Here is a 23319-nt window from a genome sequence, read left to right as displayed (position 1 = left end):
AGATGGGAAACGGAACAGTTCCTTTACATGTCCGCATTTGTCAAACACTGTTCATTCTGTTTACGCAATGCGAGTGCATGCCCTCGTGATCGTAGTCTATACGCGGAACAATCAAAATTTGATTGACAAGCGCCAGTCCATCTTCCATGGCAAAGCAACGTATGGCAACCCGGGTAGAAGAAAACAGCAAAATAATATCAAATTTTACTATTAATATATGAATAACTAAATAGCAAAATCTGATATTAGTTTGTTTGATATAGTTGCTAAAATAGCAAAAATAATAACAGACATTGCACTAGCAAATAACTCATAAATAACTCATTTTGCTATTATAATAACAAATCAATAGCAAAATATTTGAAGAAAAGAAAATATCAAAATCACTTATTATTGGTATGTTGAAGATGCAAATGATAAATGAATAACAAACTTTGCTATGATTGCAAAATGTGTTCTTCATTTGTTGTTGTGCTCTTTTTTACAATAACATAAAAATAACTAATTTTACTATTATAACAAAACTTGTTGGGATGTTATTTTATGTTATTTATGAATAACATAAAAATAACTAAATCTGATATCATAGCAAAATTTGTTATTATTATGTTATTTGTTTGTTATTCACCTCTACCCGGGAATACCTCTGTAGAGTGCCATCGTCAGTTAGTGTCATATCAGTTGGTCAAGTCTCACAATTTCCGCTCTCGTACACTGATGGTTGCATATGACGTAAACTATGATGGGAAAGAATAAAGTACCTACCGCCCACCCCTCAAAGACTGCATGTATGATTCAATTTTGAGCTTCATAAATTTTTGTCTATGGCAGCTAAGGGGAAATGGGGGTGAAAGTTCAATTGAACTACCTTTAATTCAACGATACAATATATTTTACTTTCTTTTCTAAAATTATTTATATTTTCCTGTTTCAGTACGAAACTAAAACGTTTCGTACGTCCATGATCTGGAAGACCGTACAAATAAAAGAAAAGAAATTTCTAAACTTAATAAACATTGCTCAAAATGTATGAAAACTGTTGCCTCAGTCACCCGAGATCGAAGTTATATTTTACTTTCATCGGATATACCAAGTCGTTTAATTTAAATACATGCATGACTCACAGTATAACCAGATGATGTATGACTGTATGACCGTTATGATATGTCCGACTGAGCAGGCTTTAAACTTGAAGACTATGCTCAGGATTGGGAGCAAGGTTGCTAATTTGTATGATGTTTTACGGTACAAAGGTTGCGGAATAAGCCATGAAGTCTGGAGAATATTGCATAACCAAAAGTATTTTTATTCTATTTCAGACAATGACGATGAAGGAATCGAGCACGATTCCGAGGATCCGATAACGGATGAAGATGAGGCTGTTGTGGTGGATCACACAGATGATGACGAGGAGGATGAGGATCGACATCATCACCAGTGCAATGGGGACGGTGGAGGAGGGGGTGGGCTTAGCGATGGCAATCATCATCACTCAGATAGCAGTAATAAGCGGAGATCGCATCTCGAAACCAAAGAACTAGATCACGTGCTAGCGGTAAGTACAGTTATTTATTTTTTTCTTGTTTCCAGATAGTACTATCCTTCTACGCAGGTTCACAGGACTGCAAAGCACAATTATGCCACAGGAGCAGTGTATATGGTTCACATTTTTTCCCTTTGCTCATTATTACCAAAAATGAGACTATCTGGAACAAATTGCATAATAAAATGCGAAGCAAATGACCCTCATAAAAAATGCCAACAATCAAATGGCACAACCGTTTTTACAGTGCGTAATGTACAAATAGAAGAAAAATAATCATTTCCAACTTGCTGCATAGTTATGTAATTTCATTAGGCAAATCATTCCACCAAACAAAATTCTTGAGACATTCGTTTATATACAAGAATCCCGATCAAATCAATGTTTTGCCAATCATGCATTCCGTGTTACCATTTATGGAGATTTCGATTTCTATTGCAAGCGCACCCTACCCATATATGTAAGCGCGGGACACCACGAGGAACGTATCCTCTGGCATACAGCAATTCTTTCCTTATTTGTATGCTCAGTTGAAGTTCCAATCCATTCATTGTCGAAGCAGATTCCATTAATTTGATTACACTGAGAACCAGCATTGTCATCGTCACACTGTAGAGTATTTATAGTGAGCTTGACCATAGATCAAGTATACGAACTCGATTATCAAAATAAATTGACGTCAGGTAAATCATAACGCCGAATATAAGCAACTTCTTAGGCTTTGGTCCGATTCGTGAATTAAAATCGAATTAAACCTAAAAGTGACAGTTTGAAAATTTTCAAATAACCCTGCTCGCAGAGCAAGATTACTTTTGACAGATATTGAATCATTTTTGATAGATGTTTTGTTGGTCTTGCTGGGTAGCACCAGCCATTCCTATAAGCGGGGGATTTCATAATTTCCGAACTGTCAATTTTGAGTTTAATTTTATTTTAATTTGCAAATCGGACCAAAGCCTTTAGGACCTTACACAAATTACATAACGCTTAAGGCCTCAGACGGTAGGCTTTTATAGGGTAGGCCTTATAAATTTCATCCGGAAGTCTCGAAGGGGTACGCTAAGAACTATTTTGAATTCTAATGCTCGGTTCCGGAAGAGTTTTGTTAAGTGGCCACTTCATTCGCTCTTCAATTTATTCCAAGTAAATATTATGAAGTTGAAAGACAATCTTTCCATTTGCGGAGCCTTTGAAGGTGCCGAAAAATGACCAAAGTTTAATATATGCAGCATATCTTGATGTAAAACTGTCATGACGACATTGTCATCACGCTTCGTGACCGGAATCATAAATCCGAATAACCAACGCGCTGCGCAGTCTTGTTTGTTGCATGTCATAAATTAACACCATCATCTGAAATGAAACATAGGCCCTGACACGATGTCGGCCAGCCCTTATAACTAGTGGATCGCAACCGTTGCGTTGTGTTGAGCCACCGGCGCTGATGGTGGTCAGCGGCGGTTGCACTTATCGACACCACACGTAACAGATTAGCGACATCAGGAGGGCGCGAACACTAATTGCTGTCGGGCGGATCAACGCAAACAGCAGCCGTTGATCGATATTTCTAGGCTAGTGTGTGGGCCAACTCGTTTCAAAGTGTGAATATCGGATCAAGGTCGTCTGAAGTTGGATGCACTCAGCTAGAGCCACACATCTTTCTCGTTCCGTCATCACAGCCGACTGTAATAACTATGTTAATTTTCATCGAGGTTCGACGTGTTTCCCAATTAGCTAAGACATTTGTTCGGCATCATTGATTGGTAGAAAGACGCGAAAAGAAGCTTACCGAAAAACGAATCAATAAATTTTAGCTATAAGCAGCTTGAACATAAGTCGCTAAATGATGAGCGAAAGCAGCTCCTGAATTCCGCACTGAAGGCTGTCTAAGCTTGATGTCATTTTGGCTATAGGCGATTATTTTTGGTTAACATAGTTTACAGAGTAGGGTTTTCACAGCTCATGGAAAAGGTAATTATCGCTATTTGGCCATTACTTTTTATCATTAATTATTCATTTTGTTTTCAACTGTTCCATGGCCATTTTACACATTGCGATGCTAGTGCTGTTCCTTTTCAGAATCCAAACATGACAGATCAATAGATGGATCAATTAGAAAGAATGAGCAAAAATTGATTCTAATTCCGGCATCCGGCCAATGTGCTTTGGCTGCTCAACTAACGGTCGACCCATTCCTTCATACGCTAAACCAAGTAATTTAAGGCCAATTTCATGAACCGGAGACGGCTATTTTCGCGTCACCTGCCGTCTTCGGTCGCAATTAGAATGCTTCGAAGGGTGATTATGGGAAAAAACTGTAACGGTTCGCCCAACAATTAAACCCTTTTACCGCAACTGACATGTGAAGACGATCGAAGCTTCAAATCCACCTTCTGGAGGTTCATTTGTCTTCGGACCGTAGTTACGTTGGTATGACCGTTGTAGGATTCATTAGGTGATAAATTACGCCGTGCGCGCGCTACATCTATGACTTATTAGCAGAAAGAAACGTTCCCATCACGAAATCAATTAATTTTAGGTACTTTAGAGAGCTTTCACCGCCCGAACGAAGGCGACGGGACGACTAAAACGGTGTTGTTCCGTTCCGACGATTGTTGGCGTAATAACAGCCAAGTCTGTCGTTGCAAACTGCAAATAGTTATTGATCGTGGGAAATTGTGCCCTTTTTCGGGGCACAAACAATGCCGCTGGTTGGTTCAAATGAATTCAATTTAAAAAATCGGTTTCAGTTCTATAGATTGTTGCATCATTTGGTATCATTGGAATTGTTGCTATAAATGTCAATATCTTGAGATTCAATTAATAATTAAAAGATTATGTTGAATGATATTGAAACTTTGTATGTCAATTAGAATTGAAATTATTCTTACATTTCTTGGCCATGTTGAAGTTTGGACTGAATTTTCAGAATAATAAACGAAATTTATGTATGTTTTATGTGCCAAGAACATAAGATGCACACAAGGATGCGTATGTTCTTTGCGGTAGAAGTTATCGATGTATTTCAATAATTCTGAAAACATTCATGGGGGTACTTGAATCCGATAACATATAGATTAAGTATTAATATAATAACTACAGTGAACTCTCCCTAACTCGATGTTCTGTAACTCGATATTTTCACTTACTCGATGAAAGTTCCTTTAATCTAGCTTACTGCGTTCCCTCCGTAAGTCGATATCTCCCTTACCCGATATTCCCTAAGTCGAAGTAATTTTCCAATGTATTTTTACCTCGCTAACTCGGTGTTGTCTGAAACAGTTACATGGACAATATTGCAAGAAGTTAAAAGTGAAAGTGATTAGTGGAGAAGTGAGAAATAAAAAGTTGGAAGTGAAAAGTGAGAAATGAGGAGTGAGAAGTGCGAAGTAAGTTGTGAGAAGAAAAAAGTGAGAAGTGAAAAGTAAGAAGGAAAAAGTTAGAAATAAAAGTGATAAGTGAGAAATGAGAAGTGAGAAATGAGAAGTCAGTGGTGAGATATAAGAAGGTATAACTGTGAACTGAAAAATGAGAAGTAAGAGTACGAAGTGAGAAGTGAGATGTGTGAAATGAGAAGTGAGAAATGAATAGTTAGAAGTGAGAAATGAAAATTTTAAAAGTGAGCATTAAGAAATTCGAAGTAAGAAATGAGAAGTGAGTAGAGAAATGAGAAGTGAGAAGTTAGAAGAGAGAAATGTAGTGTAGTGCGAAGTAATAGTGAGAAGTGAAATGTGAAAAACGAGAAATGAGATGTGTGAAATGAGAAGTGAGAAATGAATAATGAGTAGTAAGAAGTGCGAAGTGAGAAGTGAATAGTGGGAAGAGGGATGTGAGAAGAGAAAAGTAAGAAGTAGTAATAAATGAGAAATAAGAAGGGAGTTGTAAGAAATGAGAAGTGAGAACCGAGGAACGATAAGTAAGAAACAAGATTTTTTCTCTTTCCTTCTTTTTTTCTTCTTCCTTCTTGTGTCTTCCATCTTCTTTATGTCTTATATCTCTCCACTCACTTCTCACTACTCAACATCTCGCTTCTTCTTCTCTCACTGCTCATCCATTCCCGAGCAGGAGCGACGACCTCGATATCAGAAATTGGTATGATTTAGCCTTGCATAAGAGGTAAAATACCAAAAAATAATACCAAAAAAATATATGCAGAATACTTGAGGCATACCATGCTTAGGTATTTCAATACCAAACGAATAATAATTGGTTATGCATTTGGTATTGAAATTCAATTTAATAACTGAGTTTGTTATAGCTTAAGTATTGTACATATTAGTTTTTGGTATTATTCCCTTGGTATTTTACCTCTTATCTAGGGCTAGTTCATAACAGAGTATGGTATCAATAACAGAATTAAGTATCATTGAGCCAATTTCTCCTGCTCGGGTTGCTTTCGTGTATCTCACTACCCATATCCTACTTCTCACTTCACAACTATCACACCTCATTTCTCACTCCTAACTTCTCATTTATCACTTTCCACTACTCACATGCTACTGCACACATTGCACTACTCAATACTCACTTCCATTTCTCAATACTCACTACTCTGTGCTCATTTCGAACATTTCATTTCTCCCTTCTCAGTTCTCGCTCTTCACTATTCACTTCGATCATCTCATTTCTCACTTCACTTAATAAGGAAACAGATTTAAAGTATTCGGCCAAACGGAATTCGGTCAAATATAAATGTGTTACCTATCTTGATACCATTTCAATATCGAGTAAGTTCACTAAATGTCTACTCAATCTCAATTGACTTGAGAAGACTCAAACTTCATGATTTCACATTCAATGTCCGAATGAGCGATTCTGCTCCCGTTGTTTTTCTAATCTCAAACTTTATGACTTCGCAAAACAAGATAAATATGAAAGTTTTTTGGGGGTATATAAGTATATGTAATCATACATTCCATGACTTCCAGGCCTTCCCTAGCCTGTCGACAATATGCGTGGCAATAAAGCAAAACCATGCTGAAGGTGGAAAAAAATTGGTTTTGAACTTTTCTCGACATGCCTGGGTATGAGAGTGTTAGTCATATCGAACACGAATAGCCTTGGGTTTAAAAACTGTGTAAGTGCTTTATAAACATTAAAATTAATTATTTACAAGAGTAGTAGTCATACACGAGTGTGATTAAAAATAGCAATATGCTATTCATTTTTTTCTAGCAAGGTGTTTGGTTCCCTATCATGTTTTGACATTTGAATCGAATGAGTGGACAGAATCGGAAAACTTTGAGTGCGTAAAAACAACTCGAGGCAGGTTTAAATTTTCGCCATTGCGGACAATGATGAATAGAAAATATCCATATCCACCTTACTTATGGTTCCCGTACAACTCAAGTGGTACAAAGGGCCGACTTGAAAGATGTCCATCCGGGGCGATGTGCCGCTCAGGCATTGAAAGCATGAGTGCAGCGGACGAGCATTGATCTAATTCAATCATAGCATCCTACGCTAGTGAGTGAACAGCCTTGCTCTGATGGATACCAAACAGCGATTATGAGCGATCGTTGCTGCATAAATAACGAGCAACAGAGTTTGCCAAGCCAAACTTGGTATGGTATCCACGGAGACTACGACTTGAGCATTCGTGTTACACTTGCTCTACTAGAATAAAACTAGAACATCAAAACACACCAGGTGTTATGCTTAATTCACTTTGCTTTCAAGTTGCTGGGATGGAGGAGAGAAAGTATCAAAGCCTCCCATGCAAAGTATTAGGGTTCCATACTCATAGCGGACTAAGTTTTCTTAATGTCAGAATAGATTTTTCTAACAGCGTGTGATAACAACACTCATTGTTAGGTTATCACGATTTGCTTCGCAGTTGTCTTCCGTTGGTGAGCGATGAAGATCTTTAAGGTGAAACTGTCCAGAATCCAAATAAATTTTGCCTCGCATTTTCAGAGGCACCAATCTCAACAAAGAAGCAACGAATAACTGTCATCTTTTTATTTTGATTTATAGATTTCATTCGACTTCTACACTTCTACACACACACTTCTAATAATTTTGGTGTCGAAATGACCCTTTCGGGCAAATTATCCTTTCGGCCAAATTACCCTTTCGGCCAAACGACCTTGTCGGCCAAATGACCCTTTCGGCCAAATGACCGTTTCTGCTAAATGACCTTTTCGGCCAAATGACCCATTCGGCCAAACGACCCTTTCGGCCAAATGACTCTTTCGGCCAAACGACCCTTTTGACCAAATGACCCATTCGGCCAAATAACCCTTTTGGTCAAAAGACCCTTTTGGCCAAATGACACACACACTTCTAATAATTTTGGTGTCGAAATGACCCTTAAGGCTAAATGATCCTTTCGGCCAAATGACCCGTTCGACCAAACGACCCATCCGGCCAAATGACCCATTCGGCCAAATGATCCATTCGGCCGAATGATCCATTCGGCCAAACGACCCTTTCGGCCAGATGGGTTTCGGCCTAATGGTTTGCTCGGCCTAGTGGCATTCGGCCATATGGCTTTCAGCCGAATAGATTGCCTATGTTGCGAAGTCCTGCTGGGATCCAGTCTAATGATTGTTTGCAGATTTCGGTTCTGCCCCCATATCGTTCCCGTGAAATAATTTGTGTAGTAACTAGAGCTGCAAGTCGTCCTCGTCATAACCACAACATCACCAATGGTTTGGTAACCAAATATAGATCCCTGTCTCACTGCGAGTTTTGACACGCCATCATGATACAAGCTTAGTCAGCTAGCTTCGCTTAGACTGACTGTACATTTTAATGGATACAACTCCGTGATTGATCAGAGCTGGTGCAAATTGCACTTCGATCCTAGTGAATAGTGGTTGGAATTTACCATCTATTCTCGAAATGCACGTTCCAGCAGCTCTACAATGTTGATAAATAACGGCGCCGTCCAAGCGAATGTTAGTGTGTGGTAATTGTTGCAACTAGAGACCGCAAGAACTCTGCATCTCCACAATTACCACGGGAAGGAATTTGTGTTAGTTGGGTGGGGTAATCAGAAACATAGATCGAGATTCACCATGGAAAGCGATGATACCTTTGTAACTTCTATTTTGCCAATTAGTATGGATATTTTTATATACAACAGTGTTAGCATTTTCATCCATCTTGAGGATAAAGTTGAGCGATTGTTCATTTGAATTTGGACTTAAACGTCAACGCCATCCTTATTGCTTCATTGCGAGGATATGCAATGCTGACTGGGAAGAGGCAACAATGTATCAATGATTTTTTTTTTTCAATTTGAAACAACGCAAAAAATCATTGTCAACGAAACTAAGGCAGGTAACTCCTTCCAGAATCGTATTATTAATTCTGTTACAACTGTTTCTGTGAGCATTCGAACTTATATACAACATGGAAAAGACGTGCATGGTATGTAAGGATAATAAAGAATTGAATTCCCGGAGTTGTAGCTGCAATCACTGATGTAATCCATGTGCAACAAAGTATTGTTCAACTGCTACCGCTGGCGAAGAAGTTGTTGGCAATATGGTCTCCGCTGCACCAGCTGATCCTTCAATTAAAGATGAATAGTTGGCAGCTTCTGAATCAAATGGAAATAGGCCGCAACGCCTAAAGCCGTTAATTTAGATCGTTGGCAAGTTAGTTATACGATCTACAGCACGTTTTAAAAGTGGTGCGAATTCTTTCCTTGGTAACATTTCTCCATTATTATCAATCCTACATGCTATCAAAACTTGATTCCAATAACTCTTGAGTGGACGGAAAAAGCTGACGTCTAGTGTTTAAGTTACTTGAGTAGAATTGGGCGGAAGGCAGAACAGAATCATGTTGTTTTCGGCGCATAAATTCGTCGTGTTGGGTGATACTCATCGAGAACCAGTACTGCAGGGAACGGCGTCTTTTGCTGAACAAGTCAAGGATAGAAATATGTGTGCCTATTCATCCAACCAGATTCCGTTTTCCCTTCGGTCCAGCCAATCTCTGCCAAATTTGACTTGGCATCATGGGCGTAGCCAGAATTTGGAAAAGGAGGGGTCAGCTTTTTTAAATCCACTGAATCGTAGTTTTGGCAATAGCGGCAAAAATGTTGTATTGGAGTTTTCGCATGTTCTGTACTTCTATAAAAACTAATGAATATTAGTGCGTGGACACTATTTCCATCTAAGTTTGAAAAACTTTGAAACCAATTCCACAGCCGATAGTAACTGACCAACCGAGGACTGAAGAAACTATCCGGCAATCCTATTGGGCAGTCAGGGTTTTTCCGCAAACAAAAAACTTACAACCGGAATAATTGGGTTCTAAAACCCTACTACGCTTATGGTTGCAAACGATATTGTATCGGTCAAGAATACATGTTATTTAAATTCTGTTAATAGTCTAAATTAGTGTTTTTAAGACATTTTAAGAAGAGTTTTTGGCTGAGCAACTTTTGTTGCAGAGAAGGTAACATTTCAGATCGAATGAACCATCAGCCCAAATCGTCAGAACCACACACCAAAAAATTAATAATGTTACAGGTGACGTGATTGAAAAAACTGACACAATAACACAAGACGTAATATGAATTGAGATGTATCTTTCAGTCAATTTGGATGCACACGAAAGTTTCAGTCCAATCGCCACAGTTTCAATGAAAAACAAACTGAAATTTACATCCATCGAACCCAAAGCACAGCAACCGGTGCCATGAACGTATGGAATGACAACACACGCACCCAACACCCAAGCAATCGATGATGCAATGAACATAGCATACGCGGAAGAATGTAGAACTTGTTTCACTTTGATCTCTGCTTCCTCATGAAGCGGTGATGGCTGGGTGGTAACGTGAGTGGCGCTCACGCGGCGAACCAATGTTCGATTCCCGTCTGGTACTTTATCATTTTTGTTTCAATAATACAGCCGTGTAAATTTAAAAGTGAACCTAGTTTCACATTTATCATGACACAGTTTCGCATCAATAATGATGCTCGTGGGTGTCGGTCTCGAAGCATCTAAAATTACATGGCTTTTTCGAAGTGTGCATAAATGGTCGGGGTTCTGCCGAATCGCACCAAGCGCCAATAAAAAATTTCGCATTTTTTGCACAAGTTTTCGTTTAGCAGATCCTGTTGATCACAAATCGTATCGGATATCATTTCATTTTCATTTATTTAGTTTACATCTAAACAGATAACACTGAATCAACAATTTAACACCACAATACACGGTTCGAGGCCTCATTTCCCCATCCCCGGATACGCCCCACGCTCGCCAAGTCGTTTTGCACCTGGTCTGCCCATCTCGCTCGCTGCGCTCCACGCCGTCTCGTACCTGCCGGATCGGAAGCGAACACCATCTTTGCAGGGTTGCTGTCCGGCATTCTTGCAACATGTCCTGCCCATCGTACCCTTCCGGCTTTAGCTACCTTCTGGATACTGGGTTCGCCGTAGAGTTGGGCGTGCTCATGGTTCATTCTTCGCCGCCACACACCGTCTTCTTGCACACCGCCAAAGATGATCCTAAGCACCCGTCTCTCGAATACTTCGAGTGCTTGCAAGTCCTCCTCGAGCATTGTCCATGTTTCATGTCCGTAGAGGACAACCAGTCTTATAAGCGTCTTGTACATAACACATTTGGTGCGGTGGCGAATCTTTTTCGACCGCAGTTTCTTCTGGAGCCCGTAGTAGGCCCGACTTCCACAGATGATGCGCCTTCGTATTTCACGACTAACGTTGTTGTCAGCCGTTAGCAAGGACCCGAGGTAGACGAATTCCTCGACCACATCGAAGGTATCCCCGTCTATCGTAACACTGCTTCCCAGGCGGGCCCTGTCGCGCTCGGTTCCGCCCACAAGCATGTACTTTGTCTTTGACACATTCACCACCAGTCCAACTTTTGTTGCTTCACGTTTCAGGCGGGTGTACAGTTCTGCAACCTTTGCAAATGTTCGGCCGACAATGTCCATGTCATCTGCGAAGCAAATAAATTGACTGGATCTGTTGAAAATCGTACCCCGGCTCTCCGCAAGACATCTTATAGCGCAATGTTGAACAACAGGCACGAAAGTCCATCACCTTGTCTTAGTACCCGGCGCGATTCAAACGAACTGGAGTGTTCGCCCGAAATATTCCCACAGTTTTGCACACCATCCACCGTTGCTTTGATCAGTCTGGTAAGCTTCCCAGGGAAGCTGTTCTCGTCCATAATTTTCCATAGCTCTACGCGGTCTATACTGTCGTATGCCGCCTTGAAATCAACGAACAGATGGTGCGGATTCACCGTACAGTAAAGATCTGGTCCGTTGTCGAGCGGCCGTCAACGAAGCCGGCTTGATAACTTCCCACGAACTCGTTCACTAATGGTGACAGACGACGGAAGATGATCTGGTATATAACTTTGTAGGCGGCATTAAGGATGGTGATCGCTCGTGGTGATCGATCGTATCGGATATCATTCCACCCTATTTCTGAGGATATCCAACTACAAATGTACGAATAATTGGAATGAATTCATTTCCGCTTTAATACTACGACTATAATATGGCTTGGTACGGTTTCGCCGAACCCCGACCACAGTTCGGGCACCGTTTCCACTGTTTTGCTTTTTATTTACATTTGTTTTCGTCGATTATGATGCCGATTTGGATATTTGATAGCAGCATACACTTGCAGCGGCACAAACCCTTACGCTTCTGTGATAACGGTAACAAACGATCAACAATTGTTGCACGAGCAACATTTTATGATTTTAATATGACAAAAATTAATAAATTTGTTACCTGACAATTGCAACCTAATAAATCCTTAGTTTGATTTTAGTCGAGCTTTTGACACAGCATGATTTTGCTACAATATTTTGTGCTGGACCCACCAAAGAACTTATCGTCTCAGGATTTGAAATCAGAACCCCCCCTTCCCTCCTCTGGCTACGCCCTTGCTTGGCATCCAAGCTCTATATGGATACAACATGAGTGTTGGGGCCAATTTTCCAGCAGCATTACCACAAAACAAGGTAGTGTACGATTCTCTATCGAAGTTTCCAGCTTTTGCGTAAACATATTTTTGACCAGAACCAGCCATATTAGACATATAAGTATAGTTATTTGTTATTTTGATTTGTGTGAACGGAATTAGGAGCTGATTGAAATAAGGGCACAGCACTTTATAAAAGTTCTCCATCCTGGGCAGATCTTCGCTTTAGCCTTGATCGACATATCGACCTATCGACATTTACGCATATGCATTGATGTATTCTAGTTGTGATTCCACCAAACCCGAATTATCAAACGTAGCATAATCGGTTGATGGTTACTTCAAGACAAAATTTTCAAAACGACTTATCTGCTTTTGTAAACAAAGATTCAAACGACGATTTGACGAATCTGATAGCTCTCCCACGCAAACCAACATCATCAACAGGTAGCGGAATCCTTCCCTTACCTATTGATGGTGTTGGTTTGCGTGGGTGAGCTATCAGATTCGTCAAATCGTCGTTTGAATCTGTGTTTACAAAAGCAGATAAGTCGTTTTGAAAATTTTGTCTTGACTTGGAGCTTCTGCGTGCTATCTGCTGATACATACCAAGTCACACTGGTGAATTTCGCGTTAGAGTGGATTATTATTGTCCAAATAGAATTGAATTGTCTTCTTTCAAATTGATTAGGAATGTTTCAAGAATAAAAATCAAGATAATAGAATTCTTAAGCTATGTTGTGCTAAAATGCGTTTCCCTATTTCATAACGGTCATCAACACAATAAATCACTCCATGAAAAACGAAAACGAATAATTAAGATATTCACTTTCCCCCAGAAAAATAAACATAAACAAACATGGCAAAATTTCGACCGCTATATATCAATTGTAAGAAGAAAATAAAACTATGGTAAAGTCTATTACGTTGTTTCTTGAAGACTTGTTTCATCCAAAACGACCCACGAAGAGAACTGGCAAACGGATTTCCCGCTGCTTGATTGGTAATTATCACACTCATCTGGAACCAGACACACTGGGAGCTGCTTTATTTATTTTCTTATTATTGTTGATGGGAACTGATATACGTGCGGTGATCATCGCGAAAACAAATTTCGGTCTCTGTTTCCGACCGTTTCTCGAAGTAGCGCCCAGCTATGTTGTAGAAGTTTCACTTTCAGAGCATGACAGTGAGAATCTTGTTGCAATTGCGCTTGAGGCATTCGCATTGTATGATACATCCGCTCGAAAATTAACTACAAAATCACTAACAGCCAGGGGCGTACTAATTAATGTATCAATATTATTAATCCCGCAGCAAATCGTTTGTTTTCCCTAAAGTAATAGAAAAATGACTGGAATGCTGTTTTCTGTTATTAACGATTTTTCATACTCATGCCATGGAGAAGAAGCAACCATCTCCAATGACTGAAATCCATTTTTGGACGTACCTTATCAACTTTCCCATATGGCCTCAATTTCGATGCATGGCAGTACATATTAGACGCTGACGATGACGTCCAAACGACGATGTAGTGCTTTTCTTGTGAATCATCAATATCTCGAACCACCATGGCAGGTCGGAAATGACCATAAATCAACAAATAGCTATCACATTGAAGAAGTCCATCATTTCCATCCATTCTTACGACGAGCATCCTGTTACAAGTCCCCGATGAAAAATGAGGCAATTAATTTTGACCTGTGGGTTGGCCCCTCTGATCGACCACCAATTTTAGCATCAAGGTCAACTATAATATAAATAGTTGCTCATTTTCTCCCGAGGGAGGAGGGCGCCCACCTATTGGCGGCTTTTGCGGTGAGGAACATGCTAAGAAATAGAGTCATTTCCTCATTTTTCAATCGATTCAAGCTTTATGCATATGGTCATTACCGGCGGCAGACCAGACATGTATTGTTTTGCCCACCGCCATCGGCGATGATGATGGCGACGGCCGGCGCCTAGCTGGGTAAGGAGACCACCCACCCGAACCAAGAGATAAATTTGGTGAGCCGTTTGCGTGCATGTAATTTTCAATTGTTGATGTCATTTCAATTGTTTTGGTTATTTAATATGGAATGACGAATTAAAACCTAACTGTCATATGGACAGTTCAATTGGTTGTAGGTGGTCGGCGCGACGTTTCAGTTTTTTTCTTCCAAACGCTTGTCATTGTTGGGTCGTGACACGCAATCGCTTATTCAGTTGAGTAGACGGAATCATCAGTTATGTGGCGCTCAGATGACAGCATGACGGAACCTTGTCACGCTACGAAAAAAATGAGCAATTGCTATGGGCATAGCTAAACTGAAATAGACCTTGAACTTGATAAGAGATGGTTTAATAGGGTTACTGCAAGTAATTTTGATAAATTGCACTTAAACCGAAAAAATATCTTTTAGTTGTTTCTCCAGTCTATAAATGGTAGTAGATATTGGATGGCAATACCTGCTGTAATCATACGTCTTCATATGTCTGTAATCATATGATATTAAGAAATAAGCCTTGATTTTTTTTAGTTTGGTGCGTCATGTGTTGCCACTTCCCACTTTCCAAACTATTGAAACGAAACTAAATATTAATAATTACAATACTATTCACAATACTACATTAGTACAACAATAAATGCAAAACGTAAATTTGATTAATATTACTATAATACTATAAAGAATACAGTTAGGGTTCCCAATACGTAGAAAAATGATAGACACACTTTCTGTACTGCAATCTTGTGGGCCATGTCGATTCTGCTAAACGTATTCGTTGCCAAATTTTCATGTCGTGAACCAATAAGCAAACGTAGCCTATTGCTTCTAGAAGATTTCTTATTCCTTTCTGAGGTTGAATTTTGTGGCAGTGTGCACACTGATAATGGGCTTTTTGTTAAACGACGATTTAGCTTAGACTGCAATCAAATGCTGTCTGTAAATCTTCTACGCATTCTTTTATTTAGCTACCTTCAACTCATTTTGCTTTCTCCATTCCCTTTTTGCCTATCAATCTGGCACCCGAAACGATTGCGATTTACCGTTAAAATCTTTAAAATCAGAAGCTGAACATTTGTCGTAATTTTACACGTTAGGATTTCGTCAAACAAGTTGTTCGAACAAAAAAGCTTTGCTTTCACTTGTTCCTATGACGCACTCGATGGTAAAAGCATAAAGGCATATGGTGAAATGAACTAAATTTGGTAATTGTTTGTTATACGCATCAAATATCATCGAAAACCAATGCGTCTTTGTTCGAATTACTTGTTCGACGAAATCCTAACGTGTAAATTTATGAGAAATGTTCAGCTTCTGATTTTTAGGAATTTTCACGGTTGTTCCGATACACCCATTATTTTTTTTACACGGTTGGTATTCTTTAATTTCGCGGTTAACCAGATTTTTCACAGCTTTTTAAATACCACCTGAATTTTCTTTGATTTTTTGTGAATTTTTTCATAGGGTTAACTCATAGATTCATCAACTCTAAAGGTCGCAATCAACTAAAACCCACCCGTGTAAAAAAATAACCGGGTGTATTCCTTTTGAACAATTTTCCAACAACTTCTGTTCCACATCTCGATACCGACTGTATTACATCTCTTCAAAACGTCCTGGATCTCAGATTGTTTGATTACAATATTTTCAGAACGACTGTGGATAACCAATGATCCAACTTGTGAATGATGTTAGATATGATATCCCAAAGAATCCACTTATATGACACCTCCTTAGTTAATGTGCATCTAGTAGATATCTAGATCTTAACTCAAGAACATTTTGGATGACCTTAGATAATTTCTTCTTTTTCTTTTGCTCTACATTCCCAAGTTCCAGGCCGGCTTTTCAACTTAGTATTCTATTGGTATTTCCTCAGTTATTGAAATCTTTTCTGTGCCCCCCATTGCTTGCATGAGAATGTATCTTGTGGAAACAAAGGAAACGCTATGTCCACGGAAGACTGTGTGAAGATTTCGAACACTCCAGTTTGTTCGAATCGCGCCGGGGACTAAGACAAGGTGATGGACTTTCGTGCCTGTTGTTCAACATTGCGCTAGAAGGTGTCATGGGGAGAGCCGGGGTACGATTTTCAACAGATCCAGTCAATTTATTTGTTTCGCGGATGACATGGACATTGTCGGCCGAACATTTGCAAAGGTGGCAGAACTGTACACCCGCCTGAAACGTGAAGCAACAAAAGTTGGACTGGTGGTGAATGCGTCAAAGACAAAGTACATGCTTGTGGGCGGAACACAGCGCGACAGGGCCCGCCTGGGAAGCAGTGTTACGATAGACGGGGATACCTTCGAGGTGGTCGAGGAATTCGTCTACTTCGGATCCTTGCTAAGGGTTGACAACAACGTTAGTCGTGAAATACGAAGGCGCATCATCTGTGGAAGTCGGGCCTACTACGGGCTCCAGAAGAAACTGTGGTCGAAAAAGATTCGCCACCGCACCAAATGTGTCATGTACAAGACGCTTATAAGACCGGTTGTCCTCTACGGACATGAAACATGGACAATGCTCGAGGAGCACTTGCAAGCACTCGGAGTATTCGAGAGACTGGTGCTTAGGACCATCTTTGGCGGTGTGCAAGAAGACGTTGTGTGGCAGCGAAGAATGAACCATGAGCTCGTCTAACTCTACGGCGAACCCAGTATCCAGAAGGTAGCTAAAGCCGGAAGGGTACGATGAGCAGGACATGTTGCAAGAATGCCGGCCAGCAACCCTGCAAAGATGGTGTTCGCTTCCGATCCGGCAGGTACGAGACGGCGTGGAGCGCAGCGAGCGAGATGGGCAGACCAGGTGCTAAACGACTTGGCGAGCGTGGGGCGTATCCGAGGATGGAGAGATGCGGCCTCGAACCGTGCATTGTGGCGTCACATTGTTGATTCAGTGTTATCTGTTTAGATGTTAACTAAATAAATGAAAATGAAATGAATGCCCACTGAATCTAGAATGTTTCCCACTTGAAAACATCCTAGACCGGACCGGATCAAACTCACTATCACCGGATTGGCAATCCTACGTCTATGCTCGCAAGGCTAACGGGAGACCTCTTGGACATCTTATGTTCATGGAAATTAGGATCCTATGCTTTTTGAGCTGGATTTGGTACATACTGATGAGGAGAACATTGCAAAAGTCATGATCTAGCATATACTTTGAACTGAATTCGAAAACGTTTTGGAGTACTATGAACACCTCGTATTCCAGAAAATTGGGTTTACATTATTCCTATTGGATATAGTGAGTATATGCCAAAGATAACAAAATCCTTGATTGATTGACTTGGTTCATACGTTGAGCTGAATTCGAGAAATTGGGTTTGCATGGTGCGCGTATGCTTATTGAACCAGGTTGGGTGAGGACATTGCACAAAGCCTTGGTTGTCCGGTAGATATATTGGGTTGAACTTGGGAACATTTTGGTGTATCTTAAACATCTCGTATTCGAGAAAATTGGATTTACATGATGCGCATGGCCCATTTGGACTGGATTACGTATATGCCGACGATGAAGACATGCATAAGCCTAGGTTGATCTGGTAGATACCGTGAGCTGAAGTCGAGGGGTCTGAGTCATTTGGCATAAAGTCATTTGGCATAACGCCATTTGACATAAGGTCATTTGGCATAAAGGCCATTTGGCATAATGGTCATTTGGCATAACGGACATTTGGCATAATTATGAACTGCAAGAAAAAAGTGGGTCATTTGGCATAACGGACATTTGGCATAATTTCGAACTGTGAAAGCGAAAGGAATATTTCATGTATTGATTAGCGTAGATAAAGTAGGTCGAAGCTTTTTTCTGATAAATTTAGACTGATGGTAGACATTTTCGGGAAGAACGAAATAACAAAACGGCAGAAGGGAGGGACATCCACCATTGCTTCAAAACGGCAGCGAGGGAGGGATCACCATCCATCATTATCTTATTCCGGACACATGCCTACTTTTAAAATAGGGATTACATCCACCATTGCTTCAATCCGGGCATGCGCCTTAAGACCGGATCAAATCCACCATTGCCTTAATCCGGGCAAGCGCCCAACTTTAAAAACTCAAGCAATACACTTGTCGTAGACGAGTTACTTAAACCATCCAAGTCACATATGAGTTACTGCAACCAAATCAATCTGAATTGTGCTACTCGGGGAAGAGATCACATCTACCATTGATTTATTCCCGGCAAGTGCCTACTTATAAAAAGGAGTCACACCGGCATTGCCATAATCCAGGCAGGGCCTACTTTTAAAGAAGGGATCACATCCACCATTGCCACAATTCGGGCCACACACCTACTTTTAAAGAAGGGAAGCGCCTACTTTTAAAGAACGAATCAAATCCTCCATTGCCATAATCCGTGCAAGCGCCTATTTTTAAAGAAGAGATCACATCCACCATTGCCTTAATCCGGGCAAGCGCCTTCTTTTAAAGAAAGAATCACATCCACCATTGTCATAATCCGGGCAAGCGCCTACTTTTAAAGAAGGGATCACATCCACTATTGCCTCAATCCGGGCAAGCCCCTTCTTTTAAGGAAGGAATCACATACACTATTGTCATAATCCGGGTAAGCGTCTACTTTTAAAGAAGGGATCATATCCTCCATTGCCATAATCCATGCAAGCGCCTACTTTTAAAGAAGGGATCGCATCCACCATGGCCTTAATCCGGGCATGCGCCTACTTTTAAAGAAGGGATCACATCCTCCATTGCCTCAATCTGGGCAAGCGCCTTCTTTTAAAGAAGGAATCACACCCACCATTGTCATAATCCGGGCAAACGCCTACTTTTAAAGAAGGGATAACATCCTCCATTGCCATAATCCATGCAAGCGCCTACTTTTAAAGAAGGGATCACATCCTCCATTGCCATAATCCATGCAAGCGCTTACTTTTAAAGAAAAGATCATATCCTCAATTGGCATAATCCGGGGAAGCACCTACTTTTAAAGCAGGGATCACATCCTTCATTGCCATAATATGGCCAAGCGCCTACTTTTAAAGAAGCGATTACATCCATCATTGCTCTAATCCGGGCATGCGCCTACTTTTGCATTGCATTTCAAATGCATTCTTTCCACGAGAGGATAATGTTTTTTTAATATTGTTATCGACGGGTGTTATGTTTACTATTCCACCGTTTCCAGCACCACCTCGCCACCATTTAGCGAAAGCGAAAAAAAAATTATGCCAAATGTCCGTTATGCCAAGAGACCAGGGATGCACTGCTGGCGAACATGAGTCGATTCACGATTGTTCGTTCCACCGCTTTGTTATTGAACAAGTGAATCGGAGCATGCGGTTGTTCGTAGCCTCTGGAGAGTAAGGTGCCTCATCCGACAAAGTTGTTCGGGATTCAAAACAAAGACGAATAAACTCGCTCTCCATGCGCTAGCGACTAAGGTTTGTGGGAGAGTGTAACACTCAGCGATTAACTAGAATCGTAAGTTGTTACAAGAGAGGAGTAAGCTTGTTCGCTGTTGAAATAAGAGAGCGACAAAGATGATAAACTGACGATATAGAGTGTATGGTGCGGGTGGGTTTTATTTCATTTAGTGTGGTTCAAAAGTGCACGCATTAATCGATTTCAACTAAATTTAAACTACATATTCTCTATATCACGAAGCTAATCATTTCTACTTTAGAAAATAGAGAGGATATATGGGTAGTGGATTTTTTAGAAAACCAATGATTCAGTATTGCTTTTAAAAGCATTTGTAGATTTCAATCAAATTTGGAATACATCATTAATATCAAGAGGTCGATTATTCAGGGGTCGAGAGGGTTTTTTAGTAGATGGAGAAGGTATGAATGAAGAGTTCATTTAGTGGAGTGGGAGCGGTTTTTCGAAAATGAATATGTTATTCGGTATCACTTCCAAGCACATGATTCGATTTAAATCAGCTAGATTTGTATTACATTCAGGAATTAGAATGGTCATTTATAAAAAAAAAGGAGAAGATAAATCACACAAATCACACACACATACACACACGCGCGCGCACGCCCGCACACATATAATACTATGGGTCTCCGGGCCTTCTAGTAAAAGTTTGTTTTTGGAGTCAACATAAAGCCTTCACATATACATACATTTGTCAATCATTGTATAAGCCAAGGCACTAGACTAAAAACTGTGTCCCATTCCAAGACTTCGAGGAATCAAGGAGTGTATATTAATCCTCTTTGCAATGTCAATCCCAACGATTAATTCATCTTTACTTTCCCATTGTATGGCTTAAATGTTGAGTCGAGTTGAGCATTGATATCCATAAAAAAATTAACAACACTGCACAGTAGGACTGGCCGCTATTATGTTTGAACTGCATTTATGATGTACTTCAAACATTAATAATGACAAGAAAAGTGATAGATGTCGTCGAATCTATCACTTACCAGGATTCTTTCACGAACTGGCTGTGTATGTGTAGACTAGACTAAACTAGATCATATAGCCTTTACGTATACTTTGTATACGAGAAAGGCAACAATTCTAAATCCGAAACGTTTACAACAGGACCAGTACCTGTCAAAAATATAAGGTTAGGTTCATCACGCGCAATAACCTATCGAAGAGATGAATGTACCCCTAAAAATCTGCATCAGATGGAAACCTGAAAAAAAACTTTTACCTAATTTTCCCGTAGATTTCTCATTCTACGTGATTATTAGGTATATTCTACCTGAGTTGTCAGGTAGAATTTACCGGACACGTAAGTTTCACGTGAATTTTTTAAGCATTTGCAGTGAAATGTAGCTGAAAATTAAGATTCAGATTATTTGAAGTGCACAGTAGGCAAAGAGATGGTTTGGTTTCACATTACAATTCAAACCGGATGTATTTATTCATGAACTGGACTTTCGAAATTCACAATTGGCGCCAATCTTTAAATGATTATTCCACTTACAGTGCCTCATTTACGCGTCGATGGTCATGTGGTCTACATGCAGGCCTATTGATCCCGACGTCCATGGTTCGAACTCACTTCACTTTTTTTATATCATTTTCATAAGGCAACATATTGAAACTCTTTTCTTGGGGCGAATTTTCATAAGACGTTAGATTAAAATTTTTAAGTCCTTTTACCTCAGTGATAATTTTATAACCGAACCAGCACCTGATGGAGTGCAATATTATATTCAACCAGAATCCGACTCAAACTGGAAATATTTTAAATATTGAAACACAAGTCAATCCCTTGACATCCGAATACAAATCCAGTTGGGGGTCTCCAGTCAACCTGCTAGCAAAGACGTAGGATTTTAGGATGTTTACGGGTAGAAATTCAATACAATCTGTTACCACCACAGGCTTGTCATCTAATTTTGTCTCATGTTCTGAGTGTCATCCGAAAATTTACCTGCATTTGGATAAAACTGATTTTAATTAGTATAAGGAAAAATATTTTTCCATTTTATACTGATTATGGCTCTTCCCCATTAAGCGCAGGTTAAAAGAAAATCTACATCAGGCTTGCCAAAAACTCCACGCCGAGTAGAAAATGAGCAAGAGCAAGAGTTTTTTTGAGGAGCAGAAATAAGCATCAAAACTCACAACATTGTGCATCATTAAACCCGAGCTTGTGCGTCGCAAAACAAGAGCGAGATTATCTGTTCATCTTTTCATCATTAGATTAAATTCGATTACCGTTTTGATTCAGAACACCTTCAATTAAAATATTTTTATTGACCAATTGTTTCTATCGGGTAGCGCAAGAATAGAGAATATACGCCCTTCATAATTATATTTTATTGATTGTAGCTATCAACGCCGAATAATTTGATTTTGACAAAAACTGTCTCAAATGCCGAAAACTCTGATTCGAATTCCAAACACCACCTTAAATGCACTACATTGCAAAATTTCATTGTTATCACATTATATGACGATTATAAAGGCCTTAATATGTACGCCTGGCGTGAAAAATTGTTTATTTATGCAATAATAACAGAATATTTCACATATGAAATATATAAATCTATAGATAGATCTCTATGTATTGATTGTTCGGAATACGAGTCTGTTCGGAATTTGGGTAAAAACGGTACAAACAAATCACGAAATTCAAATGTTTTCATTAATATGGGTGTATTTGTCAATTGTTTCAGAGCGTCATTTTTATTCTATTGATAAATCCTTCTTCTTCTTCGTTTTCTTTTTCATCTTCAATGGCTCTAAATTCCTTCTGAAGCTTGGGCCGCTTTTCAACATGGTATTCTAGTAGCATTTCCTCAGTTATTAATTGAAAGATTTTCTTTGCCCGCCAATGTATGAGCATGTATCTTGAGGGGAAGAAAAATGATACAAACCATCGCGAAAAAGGTTACGAGATTTAAATGTGATTGAAATGCGTTGAAAAATCATACGTTACGAAACTACCCACTTATTCCATCCATAATCGTCTTCAGAAAATAAAGAATGTATACCCCCAATTTAGTTGAAATCCACCCATGGGTGTAGGAGGAAATAATGAATATATGTTCCTTATTTGTTTGCAATCGACCCACGTGCTCAGAATTTTCACATAATTCTTTGTTTTCTAAAGTAGTCCCTTCCTCTTAAAAAAATGACCTATGAAGCCCTAAACGTAATTCAGCGGAATTTGACAAAAAAATGATGGGCTAAGTATCAATTCTGCCATTTCCGTCGCCGTTCCGCTGTATTGCGTGGGAGCCTCTAATCCCATTCATAATGAATAATGTTCCATTAATAATGAATGTGTATTCCAAATTAGGTTAAAAACGAACCATGCATTCAGAAGTTACAGTGAATTTTATGGTATTTCCCAAATGTACTAATCATCAAAAGCTGCACTTGTTCGTAAAATGAACAAGACGAGATTGCCTTTATTC

At 39.7% G+C, this 23319-nt stretch overlaps 1 protein-coding gene across 8 annotated transcripts in view; it reads left to right on the top strand.

The window, feature by feature from the left end:
• Positions 1–23319, top strand: part of LOC134213020 (protein spire) — a 575819-nt gene that overhangs the window by 296282 nt on the left and 256218 nt on the right. For all 8 annotated transcript variants that reach the window (XM_062691477.1, XM_062691476.1, XM_062691474.1 and 5 more), the window contains one exon: positions 1320–1555. In XM_062691477.1, the coding sequence (XP_062547461.1) occupies positions 1320–1555 (236 nt within the window). The remainder of the gene's footprint in view (positions 1–1319; positions 1556–23319) is intronic.

This window comes from Armigeres subalbatus, chromosome 2, assembly GCF_024139115.2.
Source record: "Armigeres subalbatus isolate Guangzhou_Male chromosome 2, GZ_Asu_2, whole genome shotgun sequence".
Lineage (NCBI taxonomy): Eukaryota > Metazoa > Arthropoda > Insecta > Diptera > Culicidae > Armigeres > Armigeres subalbatus.
The sequence above is the reverse complement of the archived record's forward strand: the minus strand, read 5'-3'. Positions and strand labels throughout refer to the sequence as shown.